The sequence below is a fragment of the Bactrocera neohumeralis genome, chromosome 5 (genome assembly GCF_024586455.1).
Source record: "Bactrocera neohumeralis isolate Rockhampton chromosome 5, APGP_CSIRO_Bneo_wtdbg2-racon-allhic-juicebox.fasta_v2, whole genome shotgun sequence".
In the NCBI taxonomy this organism is placed as follows: domain Eukaryota; kingdom Metazoa; phylum Arthropoda; class Insecta; order Diptera; family Tephritidae; genus Bactrocera; species Bactrocera neohumeralis.
This window is the reverse complement of record NC_065922.1, coordinates 20,470,077-20,485,319: the sequence shown is the minus strand read 5'-3', so window position 1 is coordinate 20,485,319 and position 15,243 is coordinate 20,470,077. Positions and strand designations below refer to the sequence as shown.

At 31.4% G+C, this 15,243-nt stretch overlaps 1 protein-coding gene across 1 annotated transcript in view; it reads right to left on the bottom strand.

The window, feature by feature from the left end:
- Positions 1-10,121: 10,121 nt before the first annotated feature.
- LOC126758559 (ras-related protein Rap-2a) overlaps positions 10,122-15,243 on the bottom strand; it is a 109,434-nt gene continuing 104,312 nt past the window's right edge. Inside the window, exons 5-6 of the mRNA XM_050472877.1 lie at positions 12,624-12,716; positions 10,122-12,538 (exon numbers count right to left, since the gene is read on the bottom strand). Coding sequence (XP_050328834.1) covers positions 12,260-12,538; positions 12,624-12,716 — 372 coding nt within the window. The 3' untranslated portion in view covers positions 10,122-12,259. The remainder of the gene's footprint in view (positions 12,539-12,623; positions 12,717-15,243) is intronic.

Below are 15,243 nucleotides of genomic sequence, written 5' to 3'. Positions count from 1 at the left end.
CATATGTAGGTGTCGTCCAGCAAAGTGGACCAAACAACATCAGTAGCAGTTTTACTATATATAGTTTGGACAAACAAAGCAAGGGTGTGTGTTACTCAACAGATAATTTGGATTTTTCATTTATTTTATATGGATCAGCTTCTTCTTCTGTATTGTCTACCGCTTACGCTGTTATAGCGGAGTTTACAACACTCAGTCGTTCTCCCTTTTCTCTGTTTGGGAGTTGGAGTGGAGATTTTCCTCTTCCTCTGCTTCCCCCTACGGGTACTGCGTCAAAAAACTGCAGATCTGAAGTGTTTTCTCCATGCAGACAACATGACTTAACCAGCGTAGCCACTGTCTTTTTAGTCACTGATTCACTGAACTATGCGAATGTCGTCGTATATCCTATACAGCTCATCGTTCATCGCGAATGCGATATTCGCCGTGGCCAACGCGAAAAGAACCATAAATCTTTCGCAGAACCTTTCTCTTGAAAACTCGTGACGTCGACTCATCAGTTGTTGTCATCGTCCATGCCTCTGCACTATATAGCAGGACGGGGATTATGAGTGACTTGCCGAGTTTGGTCTTTGCTCGTCGAGAGAGGACTTTGCTTCTCCAAAGTAGCAACTGTTGCCAAGATTTCTTTCATTCATTCTTTCATTCATTTCATTCTGCGTTGGATTTCCAGGCTGACATTGTTGTTGGTGTTGATACTGGTTCCAAGATAGACGAAATTATCTACGACTTCGAAGTTATGACTGTCGACAGTGACGCTGCGGAATGACTGGATTTCCCACGATGATGTGGAGAGGGAGGGATATTTAGGGAGCAAGAGGCTTTTGGATGATAGGGTTAGGTGTAGGTGGCAAGAACGTTGGGACAATAGTCCTAACGGCCGAGTGACGTACGAGTACATTCAGGACGCTGGGTTCGGTTTTATCTGAGTCTGGGTTTTCTACTTACGTGGCATGGGCCTCTGAATGTATTTTTGCATCAGAGGCACCTATCGGATAGGTCGGGGTGTTTTTATGGGGCGGGGGTAGAAAATTGGTCGCATTTAATTGCAGAATGCCCGATCTACTCGGACATTAGGGATTTGGGTGGTATGGGGATTAGCTGGACTGATGGACGATTAGATGTTAGTGGTGTGATCTCTACTAGTCGGAATACCGAACATTTAGGGTCGTTTGCGCGTTAATTGTTTAAGCAGCGAAGGCGGTTAGCTGGGAATTAGGATTAATTTTTATATGAGTGGTGCGCGTAAGTGATGTCTATATGGGGTCCAACCCCTGGCCACTAGTCCAGAGCCGTATGGAAGCTCAACTGGTAGCAGCTTCGGCTACGAGGTCTGACCGAAGACCTAATTCTGGTACAACGGGGAGCAGAAGCTCTTGGAGTTTACTCTAACCTGCTCATGCGGACTGGCTCCTCGGGGGTATCGTGGTGGTTGTCGTTAAAACCCAAATGCAGAAATAACTGACTTTGTCCGTTGAATGTGGAGTTGCATTGCAACCGGGTGCCGGACCCAAAGCACGGCAGAGGTTTTAGATGGGCCTCGAACCCGACCAAGGTGGTTAGTGTGTCCATTCCACACTGCCAATTGGTACTGAAAATGCCTAGCATTCTCAGGGCGCTGATCAACGCATTGATTTGATCCGCTGTGCTTTTGAGCGCCGTGGGGTAAGGCTGTCGTCAGCAGGTACTCACGTTAAACACACCGGTCGTTGTCGACAGTGACGTGGGACGTCACTACCTGACCCATTTGCTTAGCTTCCTTATCCAGGAAGCAGACTTAATGGCGCGGTTGTTGGAGGATGGCGTCATGCGTAGAAGTTCACTTGGGAATGGCCACAAACGATTCTTTTACAAATGGCTCAAGCAGCCCACGACTTCTGGTCTTTGATCAAGTATCCTCTGGGTAGCCTAAGAACATCCCTCCCCAGGGTTGTGCTGACAAACGTTATGTTCATGAAAAAAGTTAAATTCAGGTTTCACCAAAGCCATAATACCCTTCACAGGTGCATTTCTTATTATATAAAAGAGTATAAATATAGACAGTATAGACAGACGAGCAGACAGATGGAGATGGCTAATTCGACTCAGTTCATCATGTTGATCATTTTTATGTACCTGTATTGAATATATTTTATAGGGTCTCCAACGTTCATTTGTGGTATACATATTTACCAATTAAGATGTCTATGTAATCGTAAAATTGTTTAGTGAGGTTTCGAAGATTCCTGGCAAACAAATTGTGTTCAAGAACTGATTATTATATATTAGAGCAAATAGATAAGTGAGAGAAAGAACAGTAAGGGCAAGAGAAAGAGGAAATAAAGGGTAGAAGGATATTTGGCAAAATCTCGTCTAAATCCGAGAATAAAATATTTAAAATATTTATATGGCTGTGACCAGTTCTCTCCTTACTTGTAGGAAACATAAAAGGAAGGAAAGAATAATCAGAAGAAAGCTTTACAATAATCCATTCAAAATACGTTACCTTTCACTTACTGTTATAAGCTATTTTATAAAACAATGAAAAGTGATTTTGTCTTTATTTGCCATTCAAATTGAATTTATTGATATTCGTAGTACATATATGTAATTTTATACCGTTATGCATGTATTGTATTTAAAAAGTTGTTTGTTTTTGTTTTGTTGTTTTTGTCAATACGAGTACACAGTTAATTTACAAGTACCTAAAGTTGTATTTGTTGTTGTTGTTTGTTTTATTGCATACATTATTTTAATTAGCATAATATTAATAATAGTAGTAATATTATTGTTGTAAATTTACTTTTAATTACACGCCCTATAACAACAGTTATTTATGCACACACATACACATTTAAGTTTTAGTAAGATACACGAGTGTTTTGTTGCATTATTTCTTAAGTTTAACACATTTATTATGGAAATTATATTTTTTGTTGTATTTTTTTTCTTAATTTTACTTAATTTTATTTTAGTTTTTTTTTTTTTAATTTCAATTTAGTTTTTTTTTAATTTTATTTAAGTTTTTTTTTAATTTCAATTTAGTTTTTTTTTTAATTTAAATTTTTTTGTTTTAATTTTTTTATTTTATATTTTTTATAATTTAAGTAAATTAAATTTAGCTATTGTTTTTGGTTTTATTTTTCAATGTCTTCGCTTTCAAAACATTGCATTGCATTGCATACGTTTCCCTTCAAAAGATTGGTGTTACAATTTCATATCATCAGTTTTGTACCTCGTCACATCTACATATGTATGTATTGATGCGTGTGTGTGTTTCTGTGTGTGTGTATGTACGACACGCAATTTCAATTCTCTAACAGCAACCTATAAATGAGTCTCTACTTATGCTTTTATACAAACATTTATTACATAATACCTTATTTCGTTAATTTCATTTTTTATAAATTTTTTGGAAGATTTTTTGTTGTTTGAATGTTTTTATGCAAAGGAAAAACATTTTGGAAGCAAATTAAATTTTATATAAATTTTTTGTTTATTTAAAATTAATTTATAAAAATTTAAATTTAATATTTATTTAATTTAATTGCTTTTTGGCTTTATTTTCTATGTTAAAGTAATAAAATTTGCTTGAAATTATTTTTTTGTGTAGGATTAGCTTTATATTTTTTAAAGAAATTGTTAGTAAATATTTTAAATAAAATGTTATGCATTATTAGATTACATTTGAAATAGTCTATATAGTTAAGTCTATTTAATTAAATATTAAAAAAATAAAAATAAAATTAAAAAAAATAATAAAAAGTAAATAAAAAAAATTAAAAAAAATTAAAAAAAAGCTTAATAAAAATTTTATAAAATATTAAAAAAATATTAAAAAAAAATAGAAAATATTGCTCGCAATATTTATTAGAGCTGATTCACATAATATATGAATATGTATGACCTTCAAATGGCATTACTCAATATTCATCGCAAAGCTAGCGTTTAATTACAAGTATTTTGTGCGGTGGTGAACTGGAGATTACACCCAAAACGGCAAACGGCATGATGACGAAAATAAAAATATTTGTTTTTGTGATTTTAATTAAGAATTAAGAGTTTTTAATTAATAAATAAATAAAATAATTTGGCTGCTCTTGATCGCATAGCCGATCGCCAGAAGGACCTCCGAAAAGAGGTACCTGACGTTGAAAAAGAACTTTCTATTTAAAATCAAATAAAATTGAAAATGTATATGAATATCGGTGATGCTCGAAGGACTAGTAAACATTTTTATCTTCGACAAAATGGCGTCTTTCTAAAAAAGAAGTTTTTTCTAAAGAATTATTATACCACAAAGTGGCATAAAAAATCGAAAATCTTATTCCAACAATCGTTACTTGTCAATTATAGCTAAGAAGGTCATGTGAAAATTTGAAATCGAAATTCGGTTAGGAAATTGTGCTCACTGAGCTAAAAGGCAGCTTTTGTAAAAAAAAACCGTTTGAAATTTTCGGAACCGTTTACACTAAGTTCAAATTTCTTACAAATCCGTTCTTAACTCCGAATTTATTTGGGTCAACTTCAAAAATAATTTCGGAGAATATTCGCAAATACAATATATTCGATATATGTCAAAAAAAAAAGTTTTTGTTTTTAGTTTAAAAGTACAAAACGCACCTCCCGAAATAAAGTTTAATATTCGTCGCCAATTAAGACCCTTTTTTTCAAATAAAAATTGTTATTAAGTTGAGTTCTTGAGTCTCTGGCCTTTGAGCGATTCTTCTGATAGAAATTAAGCAATTGTTCTCGGATTTCTCTTTATATCATGAAAACTCCAAAAAAAAAATTTGAAATAAAGTGTGTTCATATTGAGTGAAGTAGCTTAGAAAATATTTCGGTGTTCCGTACCTTTAAACATGCTTCTGTTTACAGAGTCGGAGAAGGAAATTCCTCTAAAGCAGCTGGACCGAACGGTTTGAAATTTTCACTCGACCTTATTAGCTATATTTAGCAAGTAATGATTGAAGAAACAAGATTTTCTATAATAACTTCGATTTTTAAACCACCCTATCGTGTAAATTCTTTCATAAAAACCGCATTTTTTGGAAAGCCGCCATTATGACAAAAATTAAACTTTTTACCGGGCCTTCGAACATTGCCTGTCTTCATCTATTGCAATAATTTATTTTTGGCTATTCGATTTTAGATTTTTTTAAACAGAAAAATCTTCCTCACTACCAGACTATCTTTTTCGGAGGTTCTTCTGGAAATGGGATACGGGGTCAAGGAAACCTAAATGTTTTAAAATTAATCACTCATTATTAAAGTACATTAAAATCAGTGAATGTGCATTATTATTTTTTATTTATTAAATAACAAGCCAGAAAATATAAGAAAAAACCCGTTTTTCTGACTTGCAAGTGTATATAAAGCCCTAAAGATTGAAAAACCGTCCTTAGCCGCCACAAGTTCAAAAACTACGCAGTTAACGATGAAAATTATATATAAGGATCCACATGAGGGTACAGAATGTCATTTTATTTTTGTCGTGGACGTGGACCTTTACTTAAATATTTTAAACTAAGTAAGACACTTCGAAAACTAGAAGAGTATGTGAAGGATTCTTGAATATGGTGACGGCTTAAGTAATTTTTATTTAATGATTTCATGGTATAGTAAAAATATTTCTAAAAAATAAAAGAACATTTTCTTATTAAATTCTTAGAAACTCGTTGAAGGTTGACTGAAGAATTGCAGTGACTCTAAGGTCGCATGCTTCTTTTGTGATTATAGTAATAGTATGTATTTGTTAGTGTTCCTTATATCTCACAATCGCTTCCAATACTTAATGTGGTTGCATGAATTAAGATTTGATTTGAATGAAAATGTTACTCATACGCACTGGATGGTCAATGCAAATTGCCAATGCATTAGTTAACTTACGTATATTTAACAAATTTTTGACATTCGTATGGCCTTTAATCGAAATATATATGGGTGCGTTTCTTTGTTTAGAATGTATAACTGTTTTTTGGGGATTTTGACTACGAAAAAAGTATCACTTAGTAAAATTTCAATGGCAACTTGGCTAGTAGCTCATTGAAAATATTAGAAAAATATTTCTTGGAATGACAATTAAAGAATTTCATTGGCTTAAGCATGGATAAAAAATAATAAATTAATTATGGTAATAAAAAAACTATAGGAATATAAAATTAAAATATTAATTAATATAACATTAATAACAAAATATGTAATGCAATTAAATAATTTCAGAATAATTACCTAAATTATATTTATTTACTTACGAACAGCTGATATGCTAACAACTACAAGAATTGATATTGATAAACGCATAAATAATATTTTTTAGTTTATTTAGTAATAACAATATATTATATTTCATAATAATAATGTCAGCATACAGATGCCTATACATATACGATTATTTGTAGTAAGCTAAATTAATTGTTTGGTGTTTTTGTATTAGTTTTTTTATAATTTTCAAGCTACTAGAGTTTATATATAGTAAACTACATAAGTAATTATATAGCTAGGTATATATTGTACATATATAAATAACTAATATATGTTTATATTATGTAAATACTAAGACGGTTATCTATATAGTCTATTAATACCTAGTAAGTAAGTACATAAGTATGTATTTATGTAGGTATTTCATATAATAGACGCTAAGTACCCGTAGTTGGAAAGTAACAAACTATCCTCAGCTAAGAGATTTTTTTTATTTGAGACAGGTACGAATGGATTAAATACCTGATTAGCAAGAGAAAATTATTCGCTTTATTAGTTAAGTATTTAGACGGTAGTTTTATGTGTGTTCGTAAGTTTTGTGATTGCATGGTTTATATAATTATTTTAAATCTTTTTTTTTAATTTTTGGTTACTTATAGTTTTAATACTTTAAAAACTTAAAACAAAATTAGAAAAAATTTTAAAATTTAAAAATTTGTTTTTAATTTTTAGTTACTTATAGTTCTAATACTTTAAAAGCTTAAAAATATTTTGAAAATTTTTTGCTTTAAAAAAATAAAAATATACTTAAAAGATTAAAAATAAATTTTTTTATAATAATTGTTATTTATTCATTATTATTATCATTAAAATTAAAAATATGCTTAAAATATTCAAAACTAAAGTAAGAAAGTGATAGTGAAATAATAAAAAAAAAACAAAATTTAAATAACCGAAAGTCATAATATTAAATTTTTTAAGTATATTATAAAGTATTAAGTATGTTAAGTGTATTTTAATGTTATTAATATTTTTGGTTATTAAAATTTTTGCTTTTAAATTATTTAATTTTTTATAATTTATTCTTAATTAAATATTTATCTTTTACATCCATTTTATTGTTTTTTAATTTGATAATAATTTTAATTTTTTTTTATTTTTTTAAATTTATTTTATTTTTTTAAGTTATTTTATCATTTTTTATATACATACATGTATATATATATATATAATGTTATAAAATAATTTTAAAATAATTAAATGTTTTTATTATTTAAATTTTATTTATACTTGTATATTTTATTTATTTGCTATTTTCGAAAATTTTTTATTATTAATATTTTTGTTTATTAAAATTTTTATTTTTAAATAATATTATTATTTATTTTTTATAAGTTTTAGTTAATTAAGTTTGTTTTGCTGCTTTTTTTATTTTTAAGTTAATTAAGTTTGTATTTTGCTTTGTTTTTTTATTCTTAAGGTATTTTATTATTATTATTTATTTTTTTATTGATTTTAGATTATGTAATTATTGTATTATTTAAAAATTTTCATATGCTTTGTTGTGTTATAATATTATTATTATTTTTATAATATTGTTTACATATTTATTATTAATATTTTTGGTTATTAAAATTTTTACTTTTTTAAAGTATTTGATTAATTTTTTTAAGTTTTAGTTAATTAAATTATTAAACTAATTTTATATGTAATTTATTAATTTTTTTGTTTATTTTCACGGTATTTTATATATAGGTTTTAAATAAAAAATTCGACAATTTTTAAATAATATAAATAATTATATAATTTAAAATAAAAACTATATATAAAATACCGTGAAATTGTCGAATTTTTTATATTTACATTTTATTTATTTGTTATTTTTAAAATAATTGATATTTATTTATTATTATATTTTTTAACTTTTTATTTTAATTTTTTCTTCTTCTTAATTGGCGTAGAAAGACCTATAACCAGCTTCGGATTTTAATTTATTGCGTTATTTAATTATCATTACTTTTTATAATTATATTTTATTTGATTTTTATTAATATTTATGGCTCTAATTTGTTTTTAATAACTTTATTATATATTTTTTTCAAGTTTAGTTATCTAAGTTTATATTTTTTCATTGTTTTTTATTTTTAAGATATTTAATCAATTTTTTTTTAATTTTTAAGTACATATTATGTATTGTTTTATTAATATTTTTGGCTATGAAAACTTTTATTTTCAAATTATTTTATTTTCTGTTAATTAAATGTTTATTAATGTTTTTATTTTTTTAATGCGTTTGAATATTTTATTTTTTAATTTTGAAGTATTAAAATATTTAAACGTTTATATTTTTTAATATTTTCCAATTTTTTTAAATTAATAATACATACATAAATAATACAAATGTACATATTTTTTAATATTTTTTTATTATTTTTTATTTATTATTATTTTTTTTTGTCAAAATCTTTTATTTTATTTATTTTTTATTAATATTTTTGGTTATTAAAAATTTTATTTTTAAAATATTTTATTATTTGTGAATTAAATTTTATTGTTTTAATTTTTTTTAAGCGTTTTGATATAATTTTTTTGATTTTGAAGTATTAAAATATTTAATCGTTTATATTTTTTAACATTTTCCAAATTTTTTTATTAATATTGTATTATTTATGTATATTACAATTTTTTGTCATAATCTTTTATAATTATATTTTATTTATTTTTTATTTATATTTTTGGTTATTAAAATTCTTATTTTTAAAATATTTTATTATTTGTTAAATTTTATTGTTTTAATTTTTTTTAGGCATTTTAATATAATTTTTATGATTTTGAAGTATTAAAATATTTAATTGTTTACATTTTTTTAATATTTGCCAATTTTTTTTTAATTAAATATTGTATTATTACTATTTGTTTTGTCGTAATCTTTCATAATTATATTTTATTTATCTTTTATTAATATTTTTGTTCATTAAAAAATTTATTTTTTACATATTTTATTATTAATATGTATTATTATTACTGTTAATTAAATTTTATTGTTTTAATTTTTGTTAAGCATTTCAATATAATTTTTTTGATTTTGAAGTATTAAAATATTTAATTGTTCATATTTTCCATAAGTTTTTTCATTTATATTGTATTTTTTATATTTTATTTGTTTTAATATTTTTTATTTTTTTATTTACTTATTACTTAAATATAATAATTTGAATACCTTAATGCAATGTTAATACGAATATACTGACTGCTTATAGATTTAGTTTTCATAGCATACATTATTGTAATAGTTAATAATTAAGTTTTGACATTTGCGGAATTTGAGGTTATGTTTATAAGTCGTTGAAATATTGGCGCATAAGTTGGAATACATACAACTGAGAAGCGATTTATTTATAATAATTAATTATCTGTATATACATATGTATATTTCGGCTATTTGTTTTAAATTTACTATTTTTCATACATTTTTGTTGTTGTAATTAATAATTATGCGGAAACCAGTCATTACGCACGTCTGTATATAAATCGCACGTAAATATTTCTTTGTATTATTGTATAAATATGTTTGTTTGTATGTGTTTACATTGCAATAGTTACACAGTTAAAGTATTTGGATAGTTGCAGGCATAAATTTCAATAACTTTTTTCTATACGAGTATATAAGTATGTTTGTATGTATTTGCGTTTTTTTTGTTGTTGTCTCTCATCCGTTGAAGTAAATTATTTTTAGTTTGTGTGAAATCAGGTAATTCATTGCAAAATCACTGTTTGTTTCGAACGGAAGAAGTTTTGAAGATTTGTCGCTTCGAAGAGTGTTTTCGCGCCACTGTGCGGTTCGTCATTGCATCCATATTTCATGCGGTTTTATGTAAGTATATTTATCGCTATGTGTTTGTATGTGAGTTCTGCAGTAGCACACATAAATATATGTGTATATATGTTTATATAAATCTAATGTTTATTCTAATATTTGTTATAGCACTGTTCACTGACGCGCAGAAATGCACAGATACATATGCAGTGTTAGCATAACTGTACATTTGCATTGTTATATCGCAATAGTTTACAATACATACAAACATTTGCTTTTAGCTGCCGTAATCAATGTCCATTACGAAGTTGTGCTGCTCGTTTTTTGTGTGCCCATTCTTTCATATGCTAAACTTATGTGAGTACACTAAGCGGCGAGGGAAAGGTGACAGCTGAGTTTTTATTGACAAAATTTTATATTGTAAACATTCGGGTGATTTTCATGTCTAATGATTTTTTGAAATAAAGAAGAAGAAGAAACGTTAACTTCAATTGTATCGAGGCTAGAAACTGAATGTGGAAGATTTAAGAGTGAACCTGGAACCTCATACCCTGAACATGAAGTATTGAATGATGGCCACCAGGAAATTTCGACAGAAACTCCGTACACTTCCTGAACTGACAATATCTTATTTGTTTTTCATTCTCTTTTTTTTGGATTAGGAATAAATCGCTTGACTGCTGAGATAAGGAACGGGGGGAAAGAACTATAAAAAATATATGCTTCAAAATCTGTGGGATTAGCGTTTAAGTGTAAATTACCGAAAATCATAATAAGAGGGAATGAATCAGTACGTTGAAGTTACTTCTCATCTTAAAAGAAGTCATCATTGTATGTAGTGCCCACATTTCATGTAACACAAACAAGGCCAAAACTATGGAGGACAATTGAGAGCCATTAAAGAAGAAGAAGGAGAAGAAGAGAGCCATTTTATACATAACGGCATTCACAATGATCTATCTGCGTCCGGGCAATTTTTGGTATCCAAACTTGAGGATATAAGTTCGAGCCACTTTACTCATATCGCGGGATGAGTTTGGATAGCTTAGAATTCCTGCCCGTTGTGTTTACTAAAACTCCTACAAAAAGTAATCATAAAATCATAAACACCCCTCCATAAACCGATAAAGTGTTTTGTGCCGATATCAAATTTGTTGAGGCGGCTAAGGTCAGTTTCTGCTATGTCTCCTGGTTCGCCGAAGATATGATTGCCGAGATGTTTCAATATCAGTCTTGCAAAGGCTAGACAATAGAGAAGAAAGTATCTGCATATTACCACCTTATCGTCCTTCATCAACTTTTACATTTTGCGCCCGACAAGATCTTTAGCCTTTACACATGTATGCCTTTTGAAAATGTCCTATAAGAACTCCAATGATTGCGACAAGATAACTTGTCTAAGGTTGAGTAGATCTCCTAATGAATCAGTGGATCTCCTACCTTGTAACATAGAATAGGCCGAAAGGATTTCGCACAGGTGCTGGTCGCCAAGAATGCAAGATGATAACAGAGAATCAATTCGTTCCGCTCCAAAGTGAGTGGGGCAAGGGTGCTTTGCAGTTTCAAGCGACCAAGAATCGATAAAACTATACAATCGTGGTTTAAATTCTGTTGAAAAAACGGGGTTGTATCATCAAAAAAATAATAAGTGGAGCCTAAGGCGAGTAAAATAAAAATAATGGTAAATTCTGTCTTATTCTATAATCGAAATACCAAATGTTAAATGAAATAATATAATAATAATTAGAGGATGGAGTCATGTGTAAAAGTTCACGCAAGTGAGGAAAGTTCTCTGACCGCCATTTACTTGGGAATGACCAGAAACGATTCTTTTTACATATGGCTCAAGCAGCTCACGACTCCCGGTCTTAGACTAAGTATCCTCTGGGTATCCAAAAAGAATCCGTTTGAAGGCGAACAATCCCTACCCAGGGTTGTATGCTGGGTTTGGAAAACGTCACGTAGAAAACACCCCCAAAAGATGAAAATAGCCTTGCTGTTGTGAACTCGGCTTTAACCGCGTAAGCGGTGTCTACGCCAATAAAGAAGAAGTAGAAATGAACTAACAAACAAAAAACGGGAATGAAATTTAATTCTAATATTTACTTGTGACTGAAAACCTTCAATTGTCGCTTAGTGTATGGGCGAGTCTTTATTTACCTATTTGTGTGTATGTATGTATGCATTTGCAGATAAATGTGCATTTCTTCAGTAGTTCGTCACTGCCACGGCCGCTCCCATCGCTGCTGCATATTGACTTTAGGATATTGTGCACGAATTCCGTTTGCTGCCCAAGCTCCGCTCCTGTATCCTCTGCAAATGTTGTATTTGCGCGGCTGTTGGCGCATGCGATGGCAATGTGGAGCCGTGTGCACTGCCCGCTGCCGACGTGTTGGCTGCATGTGATGGATGATGGTGATGGGTGGGCGTGCCCGCTCCATTATTGCCCACTTGCTGTGGCAACGATTGTCGTCGGCGCCGCAGTGCTGGACTCAGATTGTACGTGATTTTCGCCTGTGATAGCAGCTCTTTGAAGACCTGCAAGTGCGAAGTTTTGGGGATTAAATAAATATTTTTTTTTCTAAATAGAGTCAGGTATTTTATATTAAAGTTTAAATTTTACCTGTGTGATGTTTTCATTCTTCGCCGCAGACGCTTCGACAAAGCCATTCTCCCAGTCTAGAGTGACCACCGATTCAGTGGTGGCATATTCAACCTAAATGATGGAAAAGTTAAGAAGAGAAAACAAGAAAATTTTAATAACTATTATATGTGAATAATCAAATGTCATTAAAAATAATTTAATAACAAATGATATCTAATATAAATATTAAGAAGGATGATATTTTTAAATCTTCTTATGACATATTATCACAAAATAGTTAGATCTGCATGCTAAAGAGGTCTTCTTCCTTCATGAAGTTAGGTTAGGTTAATCTGGTAGGTTAATAAGCCACACGTAGACCAATTTGGACCTTTGCGCTGACTTGAATTTTAACAGACTCTGCCACCTTACTATCGATATTTCCTCCAGTGTATCATACCGTGGGGACCCCAGATGCTTACAGCGTAATCTTGCCAATGAGGGACAAGTTCACAAGAGATGCTCCATTGCTTCCCTGGTACCCTGCTCTAGACATTTCCTGCAGTCTTCTCGATCTGTCAGCCCCTTCCTGCGGGCATTCCTTCCTCTATCAGCCCTCTTTCTTAAGGCTCTCTTTCTAGTAACAGACCTATCCTGAGAGACCGGATGAGTATGAGATTGACTTTACTGGTCAAGGAGTCGAAATGAAATCAAGATTCCGAGAGTATCCAACATGTAACATATTGCCACAAAGTAAAGGTGGCTTAGCAAAGTTTAACGGTGCACTTGCGATATTTCGCTTTTTCACAATGGCAGCATTATCAAAAAATTCTCAAAATTACTTGGATTAGACTAGGTTAGGGTTCGGAGCTGATCTCTGCCATAGAGATCACCGGGCTTCCCCCTTGATCTGTTGCAACGACGATCCGAGGGTACAAATCTTTAATTATAGAACAAGGGACTCTCATGTAAAGACGAAACGCTTCGATTGGATGACATCTAAGATGTTAGAACTTTGGTCTGTGAAAGCAAAATGTTCATGATGCAAGGACAAGCAACCCTTCCCTTGAAGGCCATTACAGTTTCCAGCTTTTGTCTGTTTTTAGCGTATAAATTAAATTAATTTCGAAAGTTTGTTAAAGGCTGTAAAGGTTGGGCCTCATTTCTTAATACTTAGCTCTAGGTTAGGGAGAACTCAGTAAATTCGGTCGGATAAGATTTAGAATGGCAACGATCTAAGGAGAAGTTATAATTAATTGTAGCTTATACCTCTGCTCGAAGGTCGGCCCAGTGAGCTATTAAGTAGTAAACTTCTTTCCTTCTGGAATTTCGTTGTGGTAACTTGTATCTCTCCATGATAAAACCTCCATAGATAGATAGATAGTAAAGATTGAGGTTTGAAATTGAGAGCCCTTCCTTATATCACATATGGTCACCAAGGTCCAGCATTCTGAACAATTCCAGGAACCTGTTGGGAGTGACTGAGGTGATGTAATCCCTGTCCACGTATATGGAACCTATAGTCTGTAGTCTGCTTCTGAAAATTGCTGGGCAATCCTGAATCAGGTGTTCTGGGGTTCTTGGAAGTTTGCGCAAAATACTACGCCCACAAGGAGACGGAATTTGTTGTGGGGAGGTTGATCATTTACTTAAACCTTGCGAGGTTGCGCCCTTCCAGTTCCTTAAAAGTGTGGGACCCCACTGCAATGCATGGTCCTGGACCCATCATCCTGGATGCTGCCGCAGGGCGGGCAAGTTCGTTGGCCAACTCATTGCTGGCTATCCTTTTATGCCCCGGCACCCAGATTAGGTGTACCCGGTTGCACATTCGCCTATCAGTTCAGCCTTCCTATGCACTCCTCTACTAAAAGCGATTTAACTTCATATGCTGAGATCGCCTTTAGTGCCGCTTGACTCTCGCTAAGTGCGGTGGAGATTGAGTTCTGCACACTGACTTATAGCAAAGACTTCTGCTTGGAGAATGCTTGGAAAACGTTCCATTGGTATGGATAGTTTGGTATGCGGTCTCGCACTGCCTGCCCCAATGCTTCCCGGTGTTTTCGACCCGTCAGTGTATCATGTATGAGCTGCCTCTCAGGAGTATATCGAACGTGGAGTCATTCCAATCCGCCTTATCGCCGAGAATAACTTTAAAATTCTTTGTAAAGTTAATCCTCTTTGTAACGCCGTCCCTTGGAAGAAAAGCCAGTGAAGTGTTTTTCCTTAGGGTTTTCATGTGTTGAGACGATATTGTCTTTCCTTTGCCAAAAGCTTCTGTTGCAATGTTTCGATACCCGTTTAATGACTAGATGCAGCGGTCAGAGCTCTAGCATTACTTCCAGAGACGCCGTGGGGCAAGTGCGCATTGCCCCTAAAGCGCAGAGCCTTTGCAACTTCGATAGTTGAAGGCCTACCGAAAATTGCATTGCCTTGGTTGCCCAATCAACCGCTCCATAAGTGACAATAGGCCTTACCATCATGGTATACAGCCATCTTATAATACCTGGCTTGCATCGCCAGGATCTGCCGGCTAGGCGTCTGCATATCATGAGTGCCTTGGTGGCTTTGGACAGCGTTAAATCCTTTAACTGTCATAAAATCTTGGTTAAATGTTCTTCCAAGAAGAAGTTTTTTTATATTAATCTAATTTGGAAATGAT